Source organism: Pezoporus occidentalis, unplaced genomic scaffold, assembly GCF_034315485.1.
Source record: "Pezoporus occidentalis ecotype Australia unplaced genomic scaffold, CSIRO_AGI_Poc_V1 ctg408, whole genome shotgun sequence".
Lineage (NCBI taxonomy): Eukaryota > Metazoa > Chordata > Aves > Psittaciformes > Psittacidae > Pezoporus > Pezoporus occidentalis.
The window spans coordinates 23,311-49,268 of NW_026915734.1; the positions used below are offsets into that span (position 1 = coordinate 23,311).

A 25,958-nucleotide genomic window follows, 5' to 3' on the forward strand; every position below is an offset into this window, starting at 1 on the left:
AATATTTTCCATCCCATATTCCTGTATAAGCACCCATGCTAAATTCCCCCCCCCCCCCCCCCTTCCCTGGCCTCTGCTGCCCACCAGCCCTCCCTTCCTCCTGGGGGGGGAGGGTCTCCGTTGATATACAGGCAGCAAGAAAGCAGGAAAACCAGGTTTTATTGGTGAACACGTCTTTTCCAAGGAGACATTGCTATCCCCCACCCCACCCTGGGGCTTCGGGGGGAGCTGGTTTCCTTCAATGTTTTAATATGGGATGCTTAAAGTATCAAAATAGTGAGAGAAGCCTCAGCGAGTGCAAAGGGGAAAGGGATGGAGGTCCCGGAGCTGAGGAGGGGTAGGATGCTGGGCTGCGGGACCCTGGGGATAACTGGGTGTTAGTGGGCAAGGCATGAGCTGGAAGTGTGGAGGGGGGTAATAAATGAACATTGAAAGCTGCAGGCTCAATACTAGAGAAACAGAGGAGTTACAAAAATACTGCAGATCTCGGAAAACAATGCAGGCACTTGGGAAGGGGGAGGAGGGAGGCAGAGCTGGCTAGGGCTGCGGAAGGTAAAGAGCATCTCTAGGGGTGAACCCATTGCATCCCCCCTATCCTGAGCAGAGGCACTGCACCTTCCAGTCCTGCTGCTCCCCAGAGGAGCCCAGGCTGAAGAAGATGCTCAGGGCAAGGGGAGGCTCAGTGCCTCCCAGGGAGGCTGTGGAGGGAGGAGGAGGAACATTCAGCCAGCAATAAGGCATTGGAGGTGAAAGGCGGCTCTGTGCAAGAGCTAAGAGAGACCACGCTGCTCCCTGCACCCCATCGCACAGGAGGGGGCAAGCCACGCGCCTCTCTCCATCCCACGTGGAGGAGAAAGAGGGAAGGGGCACAAGTGGGAAGGACAAAAGGCACACAAAAAAATCCCCTATATTGAAGAGCTCTCCAGCCCCGCACAGACGGGGCTGGCGGGTGAGCCCTGAGCCGGTGCAGCCCCAGCTTCCACTCCAGCCGGGTCCCCCGGCACCACGGCCATGCCCTCGGTGAACACGGGAAGCTGTGCTGGGTGCTGAAGCGGAGCTGCTGGCGCGGCACCGGCCTGGAGCAGCGGCTGGGTTAGCCCCAGCACTCTGTGTGTGAGCAGAGCCCGGGTCTAAGCCCTATTCTTGAGGCGGGTTGTCTTAAATAGGAGCGGGCGGGCGGGCAGCAGTCTGTGCGGTGGGTGAGTGGTGGGAGCGCTGAGGGGCTCAGTTCTGCTCCTCATCCCGCAGCTCCGAGGGCAGGAACTTGTACTGCTGCTGACGGATCATAGCCAGCTTCTTCCGTGCCTCCTCCAGCTCCCGCTCCTTGCGCAGCATCTCCTCCTGCGCAGCGATGATCTGCAGGGAGAGAGCCCTGCGGTCATGGCTGCCCCTGACAGGGATGGATGGGGCCTCTGCCATGGTAATGATGACCCCCGAGCTGGGCTTTTCCCAGCAACTTAAACCAGTGTGGCCACAGGAATGAGGGCTGCAGTGCCTGTGGTGTGACCACGGTCCTATGGAGATACAGGGAGCAGCACAGCTCCTGGGGCTCAACCCCACACACCCCATAGCCTGTGGCCATAAGGGACCTGTGGCACCTTTCATCCAATCTTTTGCTTTTCATATGTCATGGACACTGGGACGGTGCAGGCACTGCACCAAGAAGCCAGGGTGTTACACTGCTGGGAGTGTGCACCACCACTAGCTGTGCCCACTGCCACATGTGGCAGGATGAGGGTGAAGCCACAGTGTTTAACTGGTGCTGGGTGGGATGAACTCGCCTGCAGCATGTTTGTGAAGCTCTCTGGAGACTGGCCCCATACTGGTGTGTGGTACAACACGCTCCTGCGGCCAGGACACAGGGGTTGTGGTGTCAGCCAGAGCCACCCCTACTCCTCACCTGTGCAATTCCCCCGACCATCTTCTCCTTCACCACCACCGTCTCATCATGGTCCTGGAAGGCAGCTGCCTTCTGTGCTGCCTTCACCAGATTGTCCGACGCTCTCTTCACTGCATTGCCGGCAGCCTGCGGGAGGGAAGCGGGGATCAGCACCCTCAATCACAGCCCCAGGGTAGCACTGCTGCTTGCAGGGGTGAAAAGCCCCTGCCCCAGGCCAGGCTGACAGGAGGACAGGCGTGCTGGGAGCCGCAGGCAGTGATTCCTTTACATGGCTCGCTGCCTTGCCACCCGCTCATGACCATTTCAGGCGCTGCTGCTCTGAGCCAGGCTCTGGCTCCTGTCAGAGCAACGGGGCAGGAAATAGGGGGTAGCGCTGCTGACCCTCCCCAGCCCGAGGGACCAGCTCTGGGACCCCATGTTAATGCCCCAACCCATGGGCTTTAACCTCTTGTGTGCCACAGAGTAAGCGCTACGAAACATTCCACCCGAACATTAACTTCTTGAATAGCAGTGATGCAGCGCATGCATTTCAGGCATTCCTGTGCCAGCTCCTCATCCCTGAATGCCTGATGTGAGCATCACTCACACTCCTGGCACGCAGCCCTAAGTCCAAGCAACACAGAGCCTGTGCGCCAAGGAGCCCATGGCACACAGGCAGGTAGTGTGCACCCCGGGGAGCACCCATGTGCCCTCACCATACTCATACCCATGCCTTGAGCAGCCTGGGACTCACCTGAAGCCGCTTCATGGCCTCTGAATCATGGTCAGCCTTCACCTTGCAGGCCACCAGGAGCTGTGCAGTGGAGGCAGCCACTTGCTTGGCGGACGAGATGAGCTTCTCCTCACTGGCATGGCCCTGTACTGCTGCATTGGCAGCTTCACATAGGTTGTTGGTGGCAGCAGCCACCATACGTGCCTGCAGTGAGAGGGGGTCTCAGGGGGTGTGCAGGAGCCTGCCCGCAGAAGGATATGCTCTGACTGTTACAAAGGAGATTGTGGGGCATGGGATGGTGATAACCAGCTTCTGCACCATGTTTCAGATGGTGGGAAAGGGAGGAAGAAGAGTGGCTGCTTTTTCCACCAAGGAGAAACACATGGGCAGAGAATCCCCTGAGGGGGGGTCCCCCCCATCCCCTGAGCGTGACCTTCATACTCACGGCTGAAATGAGTCCCTGGGACCACTGTCCATCATCCAATGCATTGGCAGGGATGGCGCCCACCTGCAAGGAAAAATAAGTGAGGCTGACCACCCTGTGCACCCCTTGCCCTGGGGAACAAGCAGCCCCAGGTGAAGGGAGAAGCCACCACAGCTCTGCATCTTCTTATTCCTTTCCCTCTTCCAGCCTTACCTTTCCTTGGGCCACTAATTCTCGCTGGGCTGCTGAGGCTGCCTTCACCAGGGCGCTTGTGGCTGCAGCAATGGATTTGGCAGCTTCAAGGATCTGCTCCTCGAAGTTCAGGCTCTCATCTGCTTGCTGTGGGCAAAAGCAGGGTGTGAGTCCCAGGCAGGTGTGCTGGGCAGAGCAGGATGACAGCTGCAGCGGGATGAGGGGGCACATGTGAAGCTGAATTAAGGGCTGTGGGGTGCAGGGATGTGGAAGGCAGCGGGAGCACAGCAAGAAGAACTGGCTGTTGCATGGGGCTTCACACCAGGCTGAATCACAGGGAGGAGAGCCCCAGCGCACCCCAAGCTGAACATGGGGCTCAGCCAAGGCTCAGCACCACTACCTTGGGCTTGGCTCTTGGTTTCAGCTGCTCCAGCTTCTTGGCTGCAGCCTCAATGGCAGCTGCTGCCCCCAGCAGCTCGTTCTCAGCAATGACAGTGGGGTCTTCAGGGTCAACCCACTCTGTCCCTAGGGAAACCGGGAAGGGAAGCAGGTTAAACCTGCGTGAGGCCTCACTTCTGACCTGCCCTTACCTCCTCCAGCAGCTGCTGATCTCTCCACGCTAATCCCAGCCCTCACAGCCTTACCTTTCATGGCCTCAGCTGCCTGGATGAGCTCGGTGACGGAGCTGGCCACGCGCTTGGAGTATCCTGCCAGCTGCTGCTTCAGCTCGTGAGTTGGCTTCTGCAGGATCTGTGGGAACGGGGCAGATGTAAGCACATGGAAAAAGGGGATCTCATAGGTCTGTTCAGGGTGCAACCCCCAGGGAAGGAGGGTGGGATACCCTTGGGACCCCCGCCAATATCCCCCCTACATGCATATACATCAGGGGTTGTCTGTGGTGCTTTCTCAAGTGACCCTGGTTGGTCTTCTCCTGCCCGAGGATGGGATGAGCTTCCCCACAAGGTTTTGCATCCATAGCTTCTGGGATGTCTCGTAGACACACAGCCCTCCGTGCAAGCCTTCCTGCACTCAGCAGCTATCCCTATAGGATTTCCCCCCAAATTCCCCAAGCATTTCAAGCTCCAGCAACATTTCCTCCTTGCTGTCCCCATTTTGGAGATCTATCAGCCAAGACAAGCTGGGCAAAAGGGGGACCCATACCCTAGAAAAGCTGGCCCTACCAGGACAAGGTGTCAGTCAGACCCATGAGAGTCCTCCACCGGGGTTAGGGGACACACATGCACACACCACAGCACACACGAGGACACACACACAGGGTCTGTACACACAAGCAGAGCTCACCGCTGGCCTGACTCGGGCCCATCAGCTAGAGCGGGTGTGAGTACACACACACGGACCCTGGGGTCCCTGCGGACACACACCAAGTGTCACCCCAGCACTGTGCTGGGCACGCAGACACGCCGTGAGCAAGGCTCATGCTGAGGTTAGACACCAGCAGGCACCCCAATGCTGCCTTACTCACCGGCTGGGAGGGAGGGAAGGAAAAGAAGAGAAGAGAGCAGTGAGCATCTTGGCAAGGACACACGGGCACTGGGGAGTGGCAGGGGAAGGTGGGTGCTCTCCAGTGAGGGGTGAAGGGCAGCCAAGAGGAGAGGTGGGAATGAAGGATCAGAGGTCCTGGGTGCGGAGCGGTGCTGCCATCGTTAGCTCATACTACAGCCCTGCAGGGCTGGGTGGGCCAGGGCATCTGGATGATGCTCCCAGGGCTGGAGGAGACACCTACACCCAGAGCAAACACGGAGCCACGCTCTTCCTCACCCCCTTTTACACCTTATTTCTCCCCACCCTGAATTGCTTCACTGCATTTTTCAGCCACCGGATCTCTCTGCTTTTGGAGGGAGAGACCTATTGTTACCAAACGCCAAGTCCCTGTGGAGGTTCAGATTCTTTCCCCTCCCCAGTGAAATATGCAGGCTTTCCCACTCCTCTGCCGGGAGCCATCCCAAGTCAAATAATCCTCTCCCTCAAACTCTAACCATGCTTGCTCTAGCTCTGCTCCATGCAAGGCACTGGTTCTTATGAGGATCCATCATACAGCAATGAGCTTGCTGCTGCTGGCAATCCACCACCTCCTTCTCATGCCCCTACATCCTTCCTGCTTGCAGCTTTCCAGGAATCTGCTGCCCTTATGATAAATGGGACCCAATAGTTCCTCCCCTCACAGACCAGAGTGCTGCAGAGCCTGGGGGGTCACGGCTTTATCGTGGACTCTTGTGGGACCATCCCAGCAAAGTCAACGAGCTGCATGCGTCTCAGATGGCTGGTATGCCTCACAACTGCATCCAAGACTACATGTCCCATTATTAAGTCTGCTATCTGCTCTGACAGCATGTTTCGAACTGCTAAGTGCTTGTAGCTGAAGGCACCGTGGAGGCTATGAACTCACGGAGGTGCCTCCAGTGAACATCTCATGAAATGCACCAATGTATGAGATTCAGGATATGTATGTATGACACTGCATGCAGGTGGAGGGTTACTCCCAAAACACAGCAGAATAGCCTGATCTCGGGCACTGCCACACTAAGTCATTAGCCCTATTATCTGTTAACAACAGGTCAGCCTGAGAATTCTTCCTAAGTGTGGCTAAAAGCACCTTCCAGACAGACATTTGATCTAGATGCAGAGGAGAGAAAACTCACTGCTCCCCTCGGAATTGCATTGGTTACCTCCTTCAGACAAAACCAGCCTTTGACTTCCCCCCTGCCCCAGGTTCAATTTCTAGCCATTGATTTCTGCCCACCTCCTCTCTGTGCTGCCAGTGCTGGTTATCCTCTGCCTAAAGGAGCCTTCCTTGCAGGAAACCACAGTCTGAGCTCCACCCCCTCCATCTGGCAAACCTGAACATCACCAATCCCTTCTAACCAGCTCAGTGAAACCTTGCCATGGAGCTGGCTCTTCCTCTGTCTCCATCCTCACCCTGGTTTGAGGGCTGTCACAGCTGCTGTGATACACAGGCTGGGTCTGCACATCCCTCCAGAGCCCCTGACTGTACCTCTGTGATGCTGCCAAGAATGCAAACCACTGGAAGGACCTCTCTGGATCCTTTCTACCACTCTGCGGTCTTAATTTGCTTCTTGTAAACTACACTTATCTTGCAGGACAGTTAATTAGAGCAGCCATCTGAAGTCCTTGGGAGGACTCGGACAAAGACCAGATCACAAGGGTGCAGCTGGTGTTCGCAGTCATCACCTCTGCTATCTGCTGCCCATCTTCCCCTCTGCTGTGAGATTAACAAGCTGTTTTCAAGTCTCACTCCCACCACTTTTACTGGAAGCTGCTTCTGTGTTTCGCTTCCGTGTTGTCAAATTTCCAGCCTCCATCTGCTTAAGGCCAGTTAATCTCCATCTGTTGTTAGTCAAATAACTTTCCTCAGAGCCTGTTCCTCTCTCCGGAATCCACTTCCACAGAAGGACCTCAGCCATGAGCTGTGCCAGCACAGGCAGAGAAGGGGCCACGCAAAGACCTCAGTGGGAGGAGATGCAGAGCCCAGAAGACCCTGGGGATGTGGGGAACACGTCCCACTCTGGGAGCAGGGACAGGGACACTCACCACAAGCACGTGCTCCAGCAGCTCCAGGTATCCATCAGCGCACTCTTTGCCAAAGCGCAGCGCCCGCTGCCGCACATCCCCGCTCACCTCTGGGTGGTAGGCAGCTTCCTGAAACCCGGAGACAGGGAATCCTCAGTCCACATCCAGCACCATCCCCGCCAGCACCCACAAACCCGTGCCGGACCCACCTTGCAGGCGCGCAGCATATCGGCGATGGCACGGCGGCTTAGGTTGGCCGTGGCAATGACATCCTCCTGCCGACACGAGTTGCCAGCAGCCACCGCTTTGGCTGTGGCCATCGTGATGCCTTTTGTCATACGGATGAAGTCCTCCGGGGTGGAGACCTTGGCAGGGGGCACCAGGGAGGAGAAGACCTACGAGGAGAAGGGTGGTGGTGAGGCACAGCGCAGGCAGTGAGTGGGGCAGCAGACACGGCACTGCTACTGTACTCACTGCCAGCTCCTGGCGTATGTGCTCTATGGTGGCCTCCAGCGCCCGTGTCCCCTTCGTGGCCTCATCCTCAACAGCTTTCACTGTCTTCAGCAAGGAAGTGACATTCGTCACCATCACCTGTGAAAGGGAAAAGAGGCAAAGCCCCACATCAGCTCTGGGCTATTGCCAGCACCTTCACGGTTCAGGTCAAAACAGCTCTATCCCCATACTCCGCTCACACCATCTCACCTTGTTCTCCTACCAATGACTCCTCTGCATGCTGTGCCCCACGTTTATGTGCCACTTCTTCCCCTCCTGCCCTGAGGCGGACAGAGAAGCCTTCCCCGCTCTTTCTCCAGCCCTCCTTCCCCATCCCCTCCTTCGCACCCCATCCAGCTCAGACCTTGGCAGAGTTCTTCAGCTGGTAGACAGCAGGATCATCCCCAGCTTTGCCAGCAGCTGCCTTGGTGGCACCGATCAGGTCTCCAAGTGCCTTGGCCACATCCTTCACAGCATTGATCAGAACCACCTGGGACAGCAAAATCAGGGCAATGGCTTGACTATGGTCACGCTCAGGCTGGAGGTGGTAAGACCCAGCTCAGCCAGCACCAGTCAAAGCCCAGCAAACCCTCTTCACAACAGGCAGGACCCACCCCAGGGTACCACACAACATCCGCAACCCTCAGCTCCTTCAAGCAAGCTACAAGCAGCCTCTATTCACCCTACGAACCCCATCTCACCTGAGTCTCTGGGTCTTCAGATCCCAGGCTGGCGGCACCCAGCTTCACCACCTCTGCCAGGCGGGTGATGGTGGACACGGAGGACTGGGCAGCCTGTGCTAGCTTCTCCTGGCTGGCCGTGGCGTTCTGCACCAACACCTTGGTGTCCTCCACCAGCGCCTTGGCTGTCTTCAGGATGCCCTCCCTGGGGAGAAGAAGGGAGTCAGAGAAGATACAACCCTCTACGTACACACATGGTATAGCGAGACTGTGAACCCTGCCTTCTGGAGGGGAAATAGAGTCAGCATGACCTGTACTTGCAGTTGTCCTTGGAGCTACACCACAGCTCATGAAGACAGGAGATCACAGGACAGAGCCTGACGCCCCATCTCACACTGAGCAGAAGCTGCACAAGGTACCTGTGGTCAGCAAAGGTCTCCGAGTTCTCCCGGTTGAGGGTTCCTGCTGTGGCAAACATGATGGTGGTGTCCAGGTCCGCAATGATGCCGGAGACAGCGCTGGCTGCCGTGATGCAGGCTTGCGTCCCACGGTTCCCAGCCTGCAGGGCTGCCAGCACGTGAGATACCTGTGCGGTACAAGGAGGGTGAGCTGGGGAGCAGAGCTGCTGTGCACACCTTCTCAAACATCTCCCAGGATGGAGCGATGGAGCCACTCCATTCCAAGGAGAGGAACTGGGAATCATGTGGTCTGGACACCTCTTCTCAGCTTCCAGTTGTATCTATCATGTTTTGGGGTTCACGGGATATTGGACTCCAATAGTTTGCAAATGAACAAGGTTTGCATGATGGGCATCAGAACATCACAACTCATTTCTTCTTTGGTTGTGAAACTCAATTTCTGCACTTGGGCAAGCACTCACAAGGGAACAAGTTTCCTGATGGAAAGCAATCTTGGAAAGGAAGGAACTGCAGGAGGTCCTGAACATGCAGGCACCTGCCAGGCACTATAACAAGTGTTTGTTTTCCTTTTGTGATTTTGCTTACAAGCACTGCTGCTCTACGCTTATCAAATACAGTAAAAGCTTAAAAGAGCCATGTTTTCATCTGTTATTCAGAAGCATGCTCTTTAGACTGACTGATGGGACAGGATGCTTTCCAAGATCAGTCTCCCAGCATGAGCTACAAACTTGGCTGGAGACGCAGTAAACACTATGCCTATCAGTTAAAGCTGATTTGGAGAGAACCTCGTTTACTGGCTCCAAAGGCAAAAGCCTCAATCCAGCATCCCTCCCGCCTCGCCACATCATTGCCTCTCTCTCTGGACCACTTACCTTCTCAGAAACCTTGCGTGCACTCTCTATCAGCTCCTTCTTGGTGTAGGCATCGCTGGGGCTGCACTGCAGGGCTCCAGCTTTGGTGACCAGGGCAGCACAGCCGTGACCCAGCTCCTGCACACGGCGCTTGATGTGGGAGCCGATCTGAAGAGAAATGAATGCATGGGAGAGCCAGCAGGAGACTAAGCCTCACATCCATGATACCAGCCAGGAAACATCACCCACCATCACCACCCAGCTCCTCTCTCCCAGCTGACAGGCTTGAGAAAGTTGGGGCTGTTCAGCCTGGAGAAGAGAAGCTGCATGGAGACCTTAGAGCAGCTTCCAGTGTCTGAAAGGGGCCTACAAGGATGCTGAAGAGGGACTGTTCATCAGCGACTGCAGTGACAGGACAAGGGGTAATGGGTTTAAACTATAACAGGGGAGATTTAGGTTGGATGTAAGGGAAGAAGTTCTTTACTATGAGGGTACTGAGGCTCTGGCACAAGTTGCCCATAGAAGCTGTGGTTGCCCCATCCCTGGCAGTGTTCAAGGCCAGGTTGGACGGGGCTTGGAGCAACCTGCTCTAGTGGAAGGTGTCCCTGCCCATGGCAGGGGGGGTGGAACTGGATGATCTTAAGGTCCCTTCCAACCGAAACCATTCTGTGATTCTATAATACTCCCCCTCAGGAAGGTGCAAAAGGAAACATGGTTTTGTTCCACATTTCCACACCATGCTGCAGGGGAGGCATGAACGCTACCTGCCCCCAGGAGAGTCAAGAGTCCTCTGCTCTCAAGCCCCAGCAGATCCCACTCTGCCCCATAGCACGCTCTAGCACTGCCCCCCATGCTCTCACCTCCTCATTCTCAGCAGTGAGGGCAGCTGGCTTGGCCTCTTGCGCCAGCTGCCCATAGTCATTGGTGAGCTGGTTGGCCAGTGTGCCCAGCTCATCCGGGTTGGTGGTGGATTTGGTGACCTGCCAATGAAAGAAGAGCAGGAGTTGGAAGAGCCCTATGCTGGGACAGGCAAGCAAGGAAGGCAGGCGCCTGCCTGGGTGGCAGGCAGAGCTTTCTGCCGTGACAGGCTTGCTTGTACTCACCATCTCCTGCACTGTCACTGCGATGGCCTTGGCTGTCTTAACCATCGTGGTCTGGTAGTCCACAAAGGTCCCCTCCGGCTCACCCACTGGTCCCTCGTCCAGCTGTAAGACACCAGCAGGAGGCTCTGGCTCCAGCTCCAGACCAAAAACCTTCTAGGCTTTGGCCCTACCTCTTCCCCTCTCCCACCACCAGCCTTGGCCACGCTTCCCTGTCGTGGTTTAAGCCCAGTCGGTAACTCAGAACCACGCAGCTGCTCGCTCACTCCCCACCAGCCCCCTCCTCACCCAACTCCTGGAGGGATGGGGAGGAGAATTGAAAGAATGTAACTCCCATGGTTGAGATAAGAGCAGTCCAGTAACTGAGGTATAACACAAACCACTACTGCTGCCACCAATAATGATAATGATAAGGGAAATAACAAGGGAAGAGAATACAACCGCTCACCACCCGCCGACTGATACTCAGCCAGCCTCGAGCAGTGATCTGGCTCTTCTGCCCCCGGTTTCTATACTGTGCATGACGTGCTGTGGTATGGAATACCCTTTTGGCTAGTTTGGGTCAGGGGTCCTGTCTCTGCTCCCTACCGGCTTCCCCTCCTCCTTGGCAGAGCACGAGACTCAGAAAGTCCTTGATTGGAGTGAACATTACTGAGCAACAGCTAAGAACATCAGTATTGTTCCCAGGCTAAAAGTCAAAAACCACATCACTGCACCAGCTACTAAGAAGGAGAAAGATGACTGCTACTGCTGAACCCAGGACAGGCCCACACCTGGTTGATGGCCTGGGTGATGGAGTCCACCATGCCCCCCACAACCCCTGCAGCGCTGGCTGCCTCATTCAGGGTGGTGGTCAGGTCCTCCACTGCCTCCTTCATCATCTGCACAGCCTCCTCCAGAGCCTCCTGAGTGTGGGCAGCTTGCTGCAAAGACAAACCACAGTGAGGGAAGGTGGGCAGCAGCTCCTATCCCAACAGGGATGCTGCACACACACTTACCTCCATGTCTGACAGACACACCATGCAGCACCCATACACAGAGGAACACACCACCGACATGGTGTGCTCCACATGTGCTCCACAATGTGCTCCTGCTCACCTTGGGGTTCCCACCAGCCTCCTTGGCTGTGTACAGCATCTGCAAGGCAGACTCAGCCAACGTTTTGGTCTGGTCCAGGAGGTTCATCTGCTGCTGGTGGTTGGGCGTTTTGGAGGCAGCACCGATCGCTGCCATGATGAGCGGCTCAAAGTACTGAGCCATCTGGGACACCTAGGGAAGAGCATCATCAGCTTCCGGCCCTGGCAATCTTGTGCCTCTCCTCCCACCACGAGCTTCTCCACACACACCAAGCATCTCATCAGCAGCTCCCCATCCCTGTGTTACCTTGTGCCCCAGCTGAGAGGCCTCAGCCCGCGCTGCACTGGCCACGGGCTCAATGAGGTTGCTGATCTCTTGCACAGCTGTGATCATCTGGTTGTGCAAAGCCTGTTGCAAAGAGAAGGCACTGCATGAGGCTGAGGTCACCACGTGCTGATGGGAGCTGGGGGAAGGATGCCAGCCAGTGTTAATGCATCCCTGTAACAGCCCATCCCTGACCCACCTCCTGGGAGATATCTTCTCGTGGGGCAAGCTGCTGGCTGATGGCAGCGAGGGAGGCCTGGTCTACCTCCCGCATGCATCTGTTCAGGACATCAATGGCTTCATCGCACTCCCGCTGTCCTGGAGCTTTGTCCCTGTGCGACACATGGATTAGCACAGCACTGGCAGCAGCTACACCACCCCTTTGCCCCTAGCCTCAGCTGGTGCTGGTGAGAGGCAGGACACTTCTGCTAGGCTTCAGAACAAGAGGGTCATAAAGCCCAGGCACGCTGACATGCATCCCCATGAGTCAGGGCTGAAGGAGCAGCTCCCATGCAGGGTAAGAGACATCTTCATCCCATCCCTTGCCTCGCCTCACTAACAGCAGCCAAGGGGATGATAAGCTAAGACATCCCCAGGGATGCTTACTCAGAGCCAGCATGGACAGGGCTGCAGTTGAGCGGGCAGGACTCACCTCATGTTGGTGATGAGCTTCTTGATGGAGTCCGAGACAGTGCGAGAGTGGCCAGCCAGCACCGACCACTGCGGAGGGTCCTTGGGGTTGACAGCCAGGGAGCGGGCAGTCTGGATGAGGCCAGCAGAGCTCTCCAGCATGGCCTTGGCTGAAGAGACAATGGGCTCCATGGCTCTGCGCCCCTGCACAAGGAGATGATGGCTTGGTGAGGCAAGGGACTGTGCACGAGAAGTTACTCCCTTTCCCACCTGTGACCCTCACCACGGAGCAGCCCCTCAAAGCCCGAGGTGCTGCCACCTTCCTGCATCAGCCCTGCACTGGGACTCCATTACAGGCTGGAGGGGAGGCACAGCTCCTCCCCACCCTACAGCAACCCCTATCACATCCTTCCTGCCCCTGCAGCATCCCACCTCTGGGCTGATCTGGGCCGGAACAGTGGCAAACTCTGGGTTGGAGGCGAAGGCAGTCAGGTTATCCACAGCCTCAATGAGAGGTGCAGTGGCAGCGCGGCAACGCTCCCGGTTCTCCTCGTTGAAGTCACCATCCAGGGCCTGGTGTGGAGAGACCAGAGCAGTTATCCGACCTCTGCCATGCCCCAGATCCCATCCCACCACGGTGTCCCAGCAGGGAGACCTCACCTTGATGGTCTTCACCAGGTTGGCCGTGCTGTTGGCCACCTCCTTGGCTGACTGGACAAACTGACGCTTGGCCACTGGGTTGGCGGTGCGGGAGGAGGCCAGGCGGCACGTGTTGCACAGGGCTGAGGTGTGCTTTGCTACGATGGTGGCTGCTGACAGCACCTTCAGGGAAGAGCAGGGTAGGGCAGGATCCACCACAACTCCCCATCCCCACAGCTCCACCTTCCTGCCTGCCCCACATGGGGCATCAGTGACCACAGGGGTCCCTCTTGGGACCCAAGAAGGATTGCAAAGGTCCTGCATGCCCAACTGGACTGTCACCATTGCATCAAAGCTGCCAGCTGACTCCCAGTACAGCTGATGAGACACTGGCGGTAATCTTAGCCAACTCTTGGGATGCAGCTCTTCCAACCAGCCTCACACTCCCTTTCATGCAAGAAAATGCCCATAATGGTGCCCCACCTCATACTCACCTGCGACTGGGTGCAGGCAGGGTCCACCAGGTTCTGGCAGGCCATCTGGATGGCTTGGTTAGCTCTAGCAAACTGAGTGGGGTCTACCAAGCCCTGCTGTCCAGCCTGGCTGTTGGGGTCCGACACCCCCACGAGGTAGGCAGCCTGGGAGCAGGAGAGGGGTGATGAGAGAGAGCTCACACATAGCAGGAAGGCTCAGAGAGCGTAAGGGCTGCAGAGGAGGCTTGTGGGACCCTCCTACAGGGACAGGCTTGGAGGAGCAGGGGTACTATGGCAACTGTGTGCCAGGGGCAATGCTCAGGGCTGGGACCTAGCCTGTCTCACCTGAGCAGCTGCCTCCGTCAGCCCACAGAGAGCTTTGGAGGCGGCACTGATGGACTCGCCGAACTCCGGCAGTTTGCTGTTCTTGGCGTTCTGGGAGATGCCAGCCATGGACTCGCCCAGCACCTGCAGGAACACACCAGCTGTGCACACCACCTCCTGCTCCCACAGCTCTCCCAGGCTCAGAGCTCACTGTGCCTCATCAGCAGGGCTGGAGCCACCTTTCCCTTTTTCCCCCACATAGTTCCCAAACCTGCCCCATCCTTCCCCAGACCTGCGCAGGGCTCACCTTGGAGTTCTCCATGACGCTGTCGAGGCAGTTGAAGTAGGACATGTCATTGACTGTCTGGGTGGGGTTCTCCAACAGCTCCTTCACCGTCTGCAGGGACACAGGCATCACACCCAGGGGAAGGATCCATGCCTTCTGCTTGCATCTCCCTCTTGGCTCCCTCCTATCCCTCCCAGCGGGGCACAGCTCTCCCCACCCCACCATCACAGCACCCAGCTATCCCAGCCTCATCAAGATGTGGTTTCTCACCTCCAGCTCCCGCAGGGCATTGTCACACTCCTTCTGGCCTGGCGCCTGCTGAGTGCACATGGTGATCAGCTGGTTAATGCTGTCAGTCACAGCCCTGCGAGGGACAATGGAGAAAGACCCACGGATCAACACCACCCCACAACCCTGCCCCTTTGCTACAGCAAGCAGCTCTCATGGAACAGTTCCTCCTACCGTGCTGCTGCCGCCAACTGATTCTTGAGGTTGGGCGCTGCAGGGTCAGCAGAGAGCGCCTTTGCAGCCAGCAGCAGCTTGCTGGAGGACATGGAGATGCTCTTCAGGTTTGACACCACCTGCGCCTGGTCTTCCTTATTCTGCAAGGAGCCAAGAAGAGTCACCTACAGCACATTTCCAAGCTCCACACCCTGGGTCTGCTTTGGTGGTTTTCAAGCTGAGCCAGTTCCCTTCATCTAACTCGTCCAACAGCGGCAACACTCGCTGAACCAACCCAAGCCGTTTTCTCCCTGCTGCTGTGGCTTTGTACAGCTCCAGACATCATCTCACCAGCTGCATTGGCCACAACCACCCTAACCACCCTGCCCAGCCACCCTGCCTGTGGTCAGCCACCCTCTCGGCATCCCAAAACACCCAGCATCACCCGAAGGGCGCTCGCTCTCACCGGGGACTGGCTGGCCATCTCTACTCCCGCCTGCAGGAACTCATTGAAGTCCTGCCCAAATTTGCCAGAGGACTTGGCCAGGTCTTGCGGGGTGCCACGCGACGCCTGCACCAGCTCGTTGGCAGACTGGTTGAGCCCCGCGGCTGCCTGGTTCAACTGGCTCTGTGCCTCCTGGAAGCTCTTGGTGCTGGGAGGGAACTGGAAGCAGGGAGACCAGTTAGGAGAGGCAGCGAGGAGGATGGAGATGGAAGATGAAGGGCTGGTACATGCTTGGGGATATGTTCCAGAGGAAGCCAGTGCAGACAGGCTGGCTTGCATGTCTACAAGGTTTCCCTCATCCCCTCCCGCCCGGCTCAGCTCACCGAATCTGAGAGCAGCCTCTTGCTGGCCTCTCCCACCATGCGGATGGCAGCGTCCACATCTCGCTGCCCCGGCAAGCAGTTAACACAGCGGCTCAGGGCCTGTGACACTGCTTTGGCCACCTGCAGAGAAACAAAGAGGGGTCACCATTCTGTGGCCAGCCTTGTGCCCTTCCCAGGGGATGGCAGGGCTCACCAGGGTACCCATTCTCCCACCTGGGGTACCCATTCTGCCCCCTGGGATACCCCTTCTCCCACCTGGGCCAGGCGCTGCTGGCTCTCTGGGTCTCCAGGCTTGCCCACGGCTTTCCGCGCCTCCTCGATGAGGTTGTTGGCTTTGTCCATCACGTCGCTGGCACACTCCAGCATGGCGTTCTGTGCCTGCGGGTCGGCCGTGTTGGCCGCTACACCACGGGCAGCCTGGCTGAGCGAGCGCAGGGCCTGGGCCACCTCTCGGGCAGCGATGCCTGGGGAGATGGAAAGGTCAGTGGCTGCTGGCACCGCACGCTCCCCTCTCCCAGCCCTGACGCTGATGTTGGTACCTGTGTAGTTCTCATTGCCCTGGGCCACCTCTCCCAGGAGGTGAGCGATGGCAGAGCTCACAGCTTTCGTGCTGTTCCCCAGGTCCTGGGCACACTTCTCCATCTGCAGGAGGATACGTGGGGACATGGTGGTGGGCTGCACATTCTGGTGGCTCCCCTGCTCCAGCACCCACCCTGTACCACCCCATGCACTCACCGTCTCCCCTGGCAGAGGCTTGAGCTTGCCATCACGGGCAGCTGCCTTGGCTTCCTGCAAGTCCCTCTCCAGGCTCTGCACCAGACCCAGAGCAGAATCTATTTCCAGGGGTCCACACGCCTCCTGGGCCTGCAATGGGGAGAAGAAAAGGTGAGTGGGGCAACCCCTGAGCCCAGCTATGACCTGCTGTTGGGCTGTCCCCACGTTTCCCCCTACTATACACAGCCAGGGTCCTCCTGCAGGATGGGACCCAGCCTCTCACCTTCTGGGCAGCTGTGCGGAGCTCAGCCAGAGCTGCAGCCAAGTTCTTCGCACACTGGCTGAGCTGCATGGCAGAGGCCTGGTCTGTGATGGTAGGGACGGTGGCCTTGGCTGCAGCTACCATCTTCCCACCAGGCTGCCGGGGAAAAGGGAAAAGCAGTGAGAAGGACATGAATGCACAGCACGTCTTTGCTGCCCAGGTGCAGCAGGTTTTACAGTATGCTGGGAGGGCCAGGCAGGGTAGGAAAGCTGTAACACCAGAGCTGGTGCAGGAGACTCTGGGCATCACAGGTACCTGAAGGAAGTTCTGGCTGGCAGCAATGAGAGCCAGCTGAGCACTGGGGCTGTCTGGCTGGGATTGGCTCCCTCGGACACCCTGCACCAGCATCGGGATCTGCTCTGCCACCACCTGCCAAAGAGGAACATCAGTGCAGAGGCTGGGAGGAGATGGATCTAACCCAGGACAAGTGACCAGAAGACAGGCTCCTGGAGGAGCTCCATGAAGACCCCAAGGTCCTGCCTGCCCACTGTGTTTGAGCAGGAAGCCCCAGCACAGGGGAGAAGGGCTGGGAGGAGGGAGATGCCAGGATGAGGCCTGGGCTCTTACCTTGCAGCTCTGCACCAGCTGCTGCTGTGCAGCAGGGTTCTTGTTGGAGGAGGCAGCGTGCTGTGCTGCAGCGATGGTCTGGGTGGCAGAGGCAGCGGCTTGCTTAGCTGCGTGCTGACAGAGGGAGGCATGGGTTAGCACTGGTCCCCACCAGTCACCCTGCCCTGAGCCCCCCACCATGCACTGGGGCCCACCAGAACATACTGAGCACCCTCAACACCCAGCATCCCAAAGCAACGTGGTGCACACATGGGAAGGGAGCAGTGGGGAGGTCTCTGTGGGATGCAGCATGGATGCTGTACCCAAAAATGACTTCATCCCTCTGGGAAGCACAGGGATGTGAGGGGTCCTGGTCAGGTCTCAATGACCCTGCCTGCTTGCCCTCTGTGGTCCCTTGCTCAGTGTCTCACCTCCAGCTTGTGCACCAGCTTCTTCTTGATGGCGTTCTGGGCTGCGGCGTTGGTCGCCATGCGGAGCCCTTCTGCAGCCTCACGCAGGCGCTGCTGCTGCTCCTCGCTGTCCGGGTGGGCTGCGGCTCCCTGCAGAGAACAGGAAACCCATCACACCTCGCAGGGACCACAGGGTCCTCCTGCGTCCTGATCTGATGCTGGGGAGTCCCCCCTCAAGGCAGCCTGGCTGCTTACCAATGACCAAAGCCCCTGTGGGACAGCACAGCTGCATAAGAGCTAACAGCTCCTCTGCTAATACCCACAGCTCCAGGAAGAGCCCCATTTCACTGCAAAGGTCCCTGGCTCAGTGCAGGACCTTGCTCTGGAAACCACTTCCCATCCAGGGGCTGTTTGTCCCCTTCCCAGCCCTGAGCGGATGTAATCAGATGGGGCTGGGGGCCAAAGCCAGCATTCCTCCCGTCCCACACCACTGACCTTCGCAGCCTCCACCATCTTGGCAGTGGCATCAGCCAAGATCTTGGCCGCACTCAGCAGCTTGCGTGAGTTCTCAAGGTCTGTCTCTCCTTCTGCATCAGCTTTGATGGCATTGACAAGGTCGGAAGTGGCCTGGGCCAGAATACGAGCCTGACGCACCATTTCCCCTGGGACAGGAAGGAAGGGTGGCCCCGTTAGCAAGTCCACAGGCTCCCTGATACCTCCCCATCCACCACGCTCTACTCCGGCTGCCATCAGGGCTCTCACCAGCATCGCCCATGGAGCTGAATATGTTCTCGGTGACGTTGAGGATGGTGTCAGTGGCCTGGTCATAGCGCCCGATGGGCTGCCCGCCCAAGGCATGCTGCTTGATGTGCTGCAGCAGGTCATTCAGGGCCTGGGTGACGGCCGTGGCTGCCACCCCAACCTGCTTCAGGAGCTGGTCATCACTGGTGGCTGCCTTGGATGCCTCCACACAGCCCTCTGCTGACTTGGCCACCAACTTGCCAGCCTCAATCAGCTGCTCCTGGCACACTGGTGAGCTGATTGTGGGAGCCACTACCTGGAGAGGAGAAGAGAGGAAGCGTGGTGGGCTCTGTGTAGGAGATGTGCAGAAATAGTTGTCCCCGGCTTCTGCTCCTCCATAGAGGATATATAATGCTTAGGCACAGTGACAACGACCACAACCCGAGCTGTGCCAGACCCCTAATGTCCCACTTAGGAAGTGTAGCTCTAGCACACCCACAACCCCACCATGGAGCTGCCACTACCCCGGTGATGCCACCATACTGAGGCATGGGTTAAAGCCTTGCTGCTTACCTTGGTGCAGGCCACCAGCTGGGAGGTGGAGAGGGCACACTGGGTGGCAGCAGCGATCACCTGCGTCTGCAGCGCCGCGTCCTCCGTCTTCTGAGCCACGTTCTTGGCTTTGAGCACCAGCGCAGCCGCGGCGCTGGCCACCGCCTTTGCCAGCTGCATGAGCATGTCCTGTGGGGAATGGAGGGGGTCAGTACAGGAGCCACTACAGCAGGAGCAATGGCAGCCACCCGCAGGGAGCTCGTGAAATAATCAGCTGGGAAACATGAGCTCTCGGGGGCCTTTCATCCACTCGGTTCCAGCACGGGCACCATGGATCGCCTGGGGTGGCTGGCAACACCTTGACTCCCCCTCTACTGTGTGCTACAGCCAGTGGTGAGGTTGTAATATGGCCTGGAGCTGCAGCGTGCAGCACAGCGCTGCCACAAACACCACCTGGTGCAGCTCAGGCAATGCTCAGCATCATCTCAGTACCTGTGACCTGCTTACTGCTGACCTGCTTATTGCCTAGGCAACGACTGCTGCAAGTCCCTGATGGTACCACAGCAACAAGCTCTGCAAGGCACTGCTGAGCTTTATGTGGAGGGATGCAAAGGCAAACAATTACAAACCCCTCCTGCCAAATGGCAGGCAAAAGCTCCTATAGCACAGCCACACCAGGGGTGTCTGTCTGCCCACAGGCTCACCCCACAAGCAAGAGGGGAGCAGGAGATGCTGCCCCTGGTCACCTGTACTGCAGGCATGCCAGCTGTTTTCTAGCTCCTTCGCAACAGGTTACATCTCTACAATCCTTGCTGGGGCTAAAGGAGAAGTATGACACAGCACCCAGCCTCCTCACCCTCAGGGCAGCATGGGGCCACCCTGCCAGCACATAACAGGCAGCGACCAGCACACAGCAAACTGCTTTCCTGTAGGGCACTAGACATGACTGTACACCAGGATTAGCTCCTGTGGCATGCTGCTGGTTAAAAGTGGCAGCACCGGTGCCTGACAGCAGTGCTAGGGGCAAAGACCTTGGTACAGGTGCCAGAACTCACTGCTCGCTGTGCCTGCAACCCTCCTGCTGTGTGCGTGCTCACAGTGAGTGGCCCCACTAAAGACAGCAAAGCCTCCAGCCACCAAATCAATGTCACAGCATCCCCTCACCTCCTGCAAGCCAGGACTATTCCCACTGCAACCCACCACCTTTCCAGACAGGAGGAGAGAGCAGAGAGCGCATGCACCGAGCTCGAGAGTCCCCAGACTACTGCATCAGAGCACAAGGAGGGAAGTAGATACACTCGGGTCTGACAGCTCCGAGGCAGAGCATCTCACTCACTGCATGTGTGCAAATTCTCCTCCAGGTCCCAAACCTGCCACATGGGGATGCCCCTGTGCTGGCACTGATGCCTGGCTGAGCACGGCTTCCAGCCCTGCTGTTGTCTTTTCTGTTCCCTTTGTCTAAATGTCAAGGCTTTTCTATTTATGTTGAGGTTGCCATGAACAGAAACACCTTGTTTCTGCAGGCTGTTTTGGTCTGTATAATGGCTAGGTTCTCCTACCCACCACACTGTGCTGTCTCACTTGTGCTGAAGGAGCAACTGCAGGAAAACAAGCCAGCTGGAAGCCAAACTAAACCACCCCATGATGCAGCCACCCTGCAGCTCTCACAGGCAGGAGCAGAGGACTCACACAGGGATGACCCGAGTGCATGGACTTCTGATAGCCAACCACCAGAAAAGCAGGGTTTTGACAAGAGCCCTTCTCCATAGAGTGCAGCTGATTGTCCTCAGAGGAGCGCCCCTCGCACTGGAGAGGGCAGGGACCACCACACCGTGCCTACAGCCCCCTTTTTACCGTCTTTGGGTCAGAGACAGGCAGGATCCAAGCACGCCGGCTTTCTGGGATCTACATGGGAATCCACAAGATAAGAGGTGTTATATCACTGTGGCTCTAGGGACAGAGATGGACAATGGCCTGTCCCCTCCCTCAGCAAAGTCACTGCGCCCGGAGCCAGGTCCTGTGCAAGAACTGACGGTTTTAGGGAGTGAGAGTCTTCCGTTGCACTAACCTGGAACCGGGGGTCGGTGTCGCTCTCCCCTATCTGCTGCAGCAGCTCCCCGCTGGTCTGGCCCACCAGGCCAGCAGCCTGCAGGAGGTTCTGGCGAGGCTGCAAGGAACGAGCCAAGATCAACACTGGGTTCGAGAGCAAGCAGCAAAACCCTCTCCTGATGGCCCCTCCTGCCACTCACCTCAGTGCTGGCAGGCTGTGCTGTTTTCAGCAGGTCTGAGACAGCACTCGCCAGGTTCTTGGCAGCCTGCAGAAGCTGTCGGCCATTCCCTCCTTCATCCTCCATCAGTGCAGCCAGCAGCTTCACACCCTTGGACATCTCCGTCAGGTTGGAAGAGATGGTGGTAACAGCACAGCCCACAGCAGTGTAGTCCGTGTCTGCTGGATCCCCTGCACAGGAAGAGAGGTGTAGGATGGGATGCGCTTCACGTGATGCTCCAAGAACATCCCCATGTCATGGCTCCTAAGCCTGCGTCAGCTGAGTTTGAGCAGGAGAGCATGGGGAAAAAGAGCTGCACCACGCAGCAGCTGTGCTCAGAGCTATGGCAGGGACTGTACAACATGCCCCTCATCTAGAGGATCGCTGGTCAGCCAAAGACTGGGAGGAAGGACTAAGGCTGGGCAAAGCCAGGGTGAGCTGCAGGGGCATGACCAGCTCTACAAGCATATTAGCAGCAGTCAGGGCTGATTTAGCTCTAGCTGGGGTAGACTGGCTCATCCAGCCTCTTATGGAGGGCAGGAGCTGTGACCTTCCGGCAGACAAGAGACACCAAGCCTTGTCCAAAATGGGTCATCCCTCTTCAACCCTCCACGTACCTGCTGTGAGGTTGACCACTGAGGCTGTGCCAGCAGTGATAGCATCCACTTGGGAGTGGATCTCGTGCTTCGACTCATCCATTTTGTTTTTGCGCCAAGCTTTGGATGCCTGAAATGAGGAGAACAGGGTCAGGAGATGGTGGTGGAGGTGGTGGGTAACTGCAGTCATGCTCACACAGACAGATGTAGGAAGGAGGAGACAAGGAAGAGGGAAGGAAGAACTGTGACCACCCCAAACTCCCCAACCCATCCTGATGAAGCAAGATGACCAAGTGTCCCTTCCTCTCCTAGGGGTACAGTAGATACAACCCCACCTCCCTGCAGGCGGCAGATCTTCACAGGGGCTGCTTACACTTCTCCTGGGAATGTGACCAGCCTCACTCAGCTGAGCCAACAACCTCCAGCAAGGTCCCCCCTTCCACAGAGCCTTCACCAACACTCACAGCATCCTGCCCAAGGGGTGGCAATGTCTCAAAGTCATCCAGTGTGGCCTGGGCTGCGTGCACAGCCTGCATGCTGGAGTTGATGGTGCCAGTCAGGGCTTGCTGGGCTGAAGTCTGCAACACAGAGACACACAGGGATATGCTGGAGGCTTGAAATCTAGGCTTAAATATTCCTCACATACCTGCCCCCCCCGCAACATGGTGTAACGTGCTGCTGGTGACAGTGCTCTGGGTAGGTGTCTCCATAACCGGGGGTGCATCTAGCAAAAAGGGGGTCTCCCCTTTGCACCTCCCACTGGGAAATTCCCAGTCCCACTGTGGGTAAAAGCAAGTCACAGTTAACCAGCTCCTGGGGAGCAGGGAGCACATGCAACGGGACCCCACAAGGCTTCTACAGCAAGCCCCAAACAGGTTGAGTGGGGCCAAAGAAAACAGCCTCCTCGTGGCCTTTTCCAAGTGGTTCTCCAGCTGCAGAGGACATAGGGGACACCAAAGGCAGGCACAGGGCCATGCTGCAAAGCACAGCACTGGTGGGGCTGCCCAGACACAGCAGCTTGGGGCAGCTCAACCTGGAGGAGAGGCTGCAGTCAGGGGACTGTAGCTCATAGACCCAAATGGATGGGTCTACACAATGATGGGCACCCTTTGGGGTCTCTGTGGGCACAGGGAGAGCTTACCAGGGGAGGCATGTGCCCTCGGTGCATCTGGCCACTGGTGATCTGCAGCTGGGGCTGTGGCATTGTGCCCACCTGGAAGTTCTCAGGCCCTCCAGCCCCTGTGCGCATGATGGCTGGCAGGGCCACTGCGCCCAGCTCTGCCTTGCCTACACGGTTAAACTGCTGCTGCAAGACAGTCAACCTGAAACAGGGAGAAGGACCAGGTCAAGAGATGCCCATGGCCTGTGGGAGTGCTGCTCTGAAGGACTGTCAGCTCTTCCTCCATGTATGCTGTGCTGCAAGCTTGGCTGGAGCCTCGTCTCCACTCAACTTCTGCTTGGCAGCTCCCTTGCTCCTGGAGAACTTACTTCTTTGGAGACACGGTGTCTTCCAGCATGGGGGATTCCTCATCACCCTCCAGTCCAAAGTGGTCTTTGCTCTTCTTCTGCAGAGGTAAGGAGAAAATGTGTCAGCCAGCACATGCTTCCCAGCCTTCCCCTCCTCCTGCAGCCCACCACCATCCCACCATACCCCCCTGACCCAACTCCAGCTCTCCATGTGCCAGCTGGAGCAGCTGGAAGGGGCATCGTGCATCCCTCTCTGCAGAGGAGCCGGTTTTTGCTGCCCTTCCCAGCACAGCCTCACCTTTTTGAGGATGATATCAATGTAGCCAGCGATCAGCTGTGCGATCTGCTCCCCCTCTGTGGTCTGCACCGAGTAGTAACCATCCTGGTAATCCCCAAAATCCTGCAACAGCAGGGCACAGGGTAGCACTGTGGCATTGGCAGTCACCCTGAGCCCCTCTGGTATGCGCTAAGCACCCAAGTGCCAGCCTTCAAAACAAGAGCCAGAAGAGGCACCAGAGGAGGGCAAGGCTGTCCGACCATGGGCTGGCAAGAGAGGGGCTGGCCTGAGAGCAGCCCCCATGGGACATCACTGGGGTTGGGGTGGGGAGGACCAGGGCTGGTCCCTACCAGGGTGAAGCTCTTGGGTGATGCTGCCCAACGCTTGATGTTGGTCAGGTTCCACTCCTGAATCACTTCCTTGGTCTTCTCGTCTACACGCATCACACACTCCTTAGTGATCCCCAGCAGCCGTGGCACCAGCTTGTTCTTCCCCTTCATCTTCTCCTGTGGGCCACAACAGAAGGGTTACAGCAGATCCGTTCAGGCAGAGACCTTTGGTAGCCATAGATGTCTGCTGCTGCTACACAGGCCACACTTTCTGCTTGTGACACAGGGCTTGAAAATGAGAAAAAGCATGAATCAAGGAATGGGAAGGCAGTGCACAGGGAAAGGCAGGAAGGACAGTGGAGACAGAGGGAAAACTGGAGCAATATGGGTTGAGGAGTAGCAACTGGAGACACAGCAAATGGAAGGATGCTGAAGAAGAAGAATTCTGGTTGGTGAGAGGTGGGACCAGGGGGGCTGCAGCTCTACCTTGACCAAGAAGAAGGAGACTCCGTATGTCTTAAGGGAACGGGCAAGTTTCACATAGCGAACTTTGGCTTCGATCTCACTCATGTTCCCACAGTTCTTGTGGGCCTGCAACAGCAAAGACAATATCACACTAGCTCCACCGTCCCCTGGCTGTGCCACCATCACTGTCACAGCCCTCCCAGGCTCTCCCCACGGCACTGACATCCCCTGACCCTGCTACAGCATCCCTCTGACCTCTGGGAACTGCCAGAGGAGCTGCCTTATCTGCTTCACCTACAGCTTCTGCTCCCGTTTCTCACCCAACAAGCTGCTCTGTGTTGCCTCCAAAGACAACACCAGCCTCAACCTTTGGTATGGAGGAAAGAGAAGACCAGGTCTCAACATGCCCCCTGCACGTACCATGAAGATCTTGCGCTCCCCTTTCTGCTTGATGTACTCCTTGGGCAGGAAATCCTTGAGCCTGCCAAGAGACACCCAAGCCAGCTGTTAGCAGCAGAGACCAAGCCAGCATTTGTCTTCAACTACAAAGAGGCCAAACCCAGAGCCTTGGATGAACCTCTGCCAGGGCACGGTCTGGGAGTTTTTGGGAGCAGGAAGGATGTGGGAAAGGCTGCTGCAGTAAATGAAAGCTGCCTCAGTGCAAGGTGGATGGCCTGAGGTGGATGGATGCAGCCCATAATGTGGCATCAGAGGAGGGCATATGGTGATCTGGGACCCCCTCATCAGAGCTGGCTGCACGTCCCTTGTGGGTGTCAGGACGAGGAGGATGTGGGGGTGGCACCCTTTGGACGGAGGACGGGTTGTAGCAGAGGCAATCAGAACCCCATGTGCTGGTGCCGTGCTGGGACTGTAGTGATAGGACAAAGGGAAATTGGTTTAAACTTAAACAGGGGAAGTTTAGATTGGACATAAGGAGGAAGTTCTTTACTGTGAGGGTAGTGAGGCACTGGAATGAGCTGCCCAAAGAAGTGGTAAATGCTCCATCCCTGGTGGTGCTCAAGGCCAGGCTGGACAGAGCCCGGGGTGACAGGGTCTAGGGTGAGGCGTCCCTGCCCATGGCAGGGGGCCGGAACTGGATGATCTTAAGGTCCTTTCTAGCCCCAATCATTCTGTGATTCTAAGCTGCTTGAACCACCCAAGAGGCTTGAACCACCCCAAGACAAGCCCGGGGGCTCCCGGGGACACTCACTCCAGAAACCCCGGCTTGTGCTTCTGCTCATTGTGTGGCCCAAACTGGATCTGGCACTGGTACCCAGCAAACTCGCAGGCTTTGTCGAAGGAGACGGGGTGGGAACCGTTCAGGATGTCATCACGAGCCTGTGCAAGAAGAGGAGACACTGCTGTTGGCTGGGCAGCCCCGCCACCACTCCCCTCCACAACAAGCAGGACCCGTTTTCCACGCTTAAAAGAAGTGGCCCTAAAAGAAAGGATTTAGGACTAGGTTGTCCCCAGAGGGACCATCACCAAGCCTGGGAGAGGAAGAGCAGCAGGACTTCAGGGTGATTCCTATCAGACAGAGGAGACATGAAATCCCCTGGGGAGCTATGGAGTGCACAGAGGGCAGGGCTGTAATCGACACAGCTGGTTCTTACCCACGAGATAACTGTGTATCCCGAAGCTCCCCCCTCTATAGCGGCTCTTGGCCAAAGCTCTCAGCCACCAGCCCTGGCAGTGGAGCTCCAGAGAGCTGTACCTGCACGTAGAGCAGGTTGAGCTGCACAGGATCTCGTGAGTCCACGTTCTGGTCAGAGTAGAAGAACTTGCGCCGCAGCAGCAGCGTTTCATTGTCATCGATGCCTTGCTCGCGCAGGGTCCGGCCGTGGTCCAGCCAATTCACTGCAGGAAAGGACAAAGCATGAGCAGGGACAGGCACTGAAGCACGGCCAATCCCTGCCCCGAGGCTGCTCATG

General features: G+C 57.3%; 1 protein-coding gene across 3 annotated transcripts in view; it reads right to left on the reverse strand.

The window, feature by feature from the left end:
• Positions 1-139: 139 nt before the first annotated feature.
• The window catches only part of TLN1 (talin 1), a 34,843-nt gene continuing 9,024 nt past the window's right edge, over positions 140-25,958 (reverse strand). Inside the window, exons 6-58 of one of the 3 annotated variants that reach the window (XM_062633909.1) lie at positions 25,742-25,884; positions 25,238-25,365; positions 24,448-24,508; positions 24,049-24,153; positions 23,584-23,739; positions 23,255-23,356; positions 22,978-23,054; positions 22,631-22,811; positions 21,954-22,067; positions 21,511-21,619; positions 20,876-21,084; positions 20,695-20,793; positions 20,481-20,531; positions 18,648-18,815; positions 18,096-18,390; positions 17,829-17,995; positions 17,355-17,483; positions 16,945-17,058; positions 16,633-16,746; positions 16,339-16,473; positions 16,077-16,205; positions 15,881-15,983; positions 15,597-15,805; positions 15,342-15,461; positions 14,980-15,177; positions 14,535-14,674; positions 14,343-14,436; positions 14,094-14,183; positions 13,808-13,930; positions 13,484-13,627; positions 13,011-13,172; positions 12,783-12,923; positions 12,373-12,554; positions 11,920-12,052; positions 11,703-11,804; positions 11,418-11,588; positions 11,093-11,242; positions 10,323-10,424; positions 10,080-10,199; positions 9,241-9,387; positions 8,369-8,535; positions 7,971-8,154; positions 7,634-7,759; positions 7,252-7,368; positions 6,987-7,172; positions 6,799-6,906; positions 3,873-3,978; positions 3,629-3,753; positions 3,250-3,375; positions 3,058-3,120; positions 2,634-2,816; positions 1,901-2,026; positions 140-1,356 (exon numbers count right to left, since the gene is read on the reverse strand). In XM_062633909.1, the coding sequence (XP_062489893.1) occupies positions 1,225-1,356; positions 1,901-2,026; positions 2,634-2,816; positions 3,058-3,120; positions 3,250-3,375; positions 3,629-3,753; positions 3,873-3,978; positions 6,799-6,906; positions 6,987-7,172; positions 7,252-7,368; positions 7,634-7,759; positions 7,971-8,154; positions 8,369-8,535; positions 9,241-9,387; positions 10,080-10,199; positions 10,323-10,424; positions 11,093-11,242; positions 11,418-11,588; positions 11,703-11,804; positions 11,920-12,052; positions 12,373-12,554; positions 12,783-12,923; positions 13,011-13,172; positions 13,484-13,627; positions 13,808-13,930; positions 14,094-14,183; positions 14,343-14,436; positions 14,535-14,674; positions 14,980-15,177; positions 15,342-15,461; positions 15,597-15,805; positions 15,881-15,983; positions 16,077-16,205; positions 16,339-16,473; positions 16,633-16,746; positions 16,945-17,058; positions 17,355-17,483; positions 17,829-17,995; positions 18,096-18,390; positions 18,648-18,815; positions 20,481-20,531; positions 20,695-20,793; positions 20,876-21,084; positions 21,511-21,619; positions 21,954-22,067; positions 22,631-22,811; positions 22,978-23,054; positions 23,255-23,356; positions 23,584-23,739; positions 24,049-24,153; positions 24,448-24,508; positions 25,238-25,365; positions 25,742-25,884 (7,166 nt within the window). In that variant the 3' untranslated portion in view covers positions 140-1,224. Of the gene's footprint in view, positions 1,357-1,900; positions 2,027-2,633; positions 2,817-3,057; positions 3,121-3,249; positions 3,376-3,628; positions 3,754-3,872; positions 3,979-6,798; positions 6,907-6,982; positions 7,173-7,251; positions 7,369-7,633; positions 7,760-7,970; positions 8,155-8,368; positions 8,536-9,240; positions 9,388-10,079; positions 10,200-10,322; positions 10,425-11,092; positions 11,243-11,417; positions 11,589-11,702; positions 11,805-11,919; positions 12,053-12,372; positions 12,555-12,782; positions 12,924-13,010; positions 13,173-13,483; positions 13,628-13,807; positions 13,931-14,093; positions 14,184-14,342; positions 14,437-14,534; positions 14,675-14,979; positions 15,178-15,341; positions 15,462-15,596; positions 15,806-15,880; positions 15,984-16,076; positions 16,206-16,338; positions 16,474-16,632; positions 16,747-16,944; positions 17,059-17,354; positions 17,484-17,828; positions 17,996-18,095; positions 18,391-18,647; positions 18,816-20,480; positions 20,532-20,694; positions 20,794-20,875; positions 21,085-21,510; positions 21,620-21,953; positions 22,068-22,630; positions 22,812-22,977; positions 23,055-23,254; positions 23,357-23,583; positions 23,740-24,048; positions 24,154-24,447; positions 24,509-25,237; positions 25,366-25,741; positions 25,885-25,958 lie in introns of all 3 variants that reach the window. The other 2 variants (XM_062633910.1, XM_062633911.1) reach the window with 2 other exon arrangements.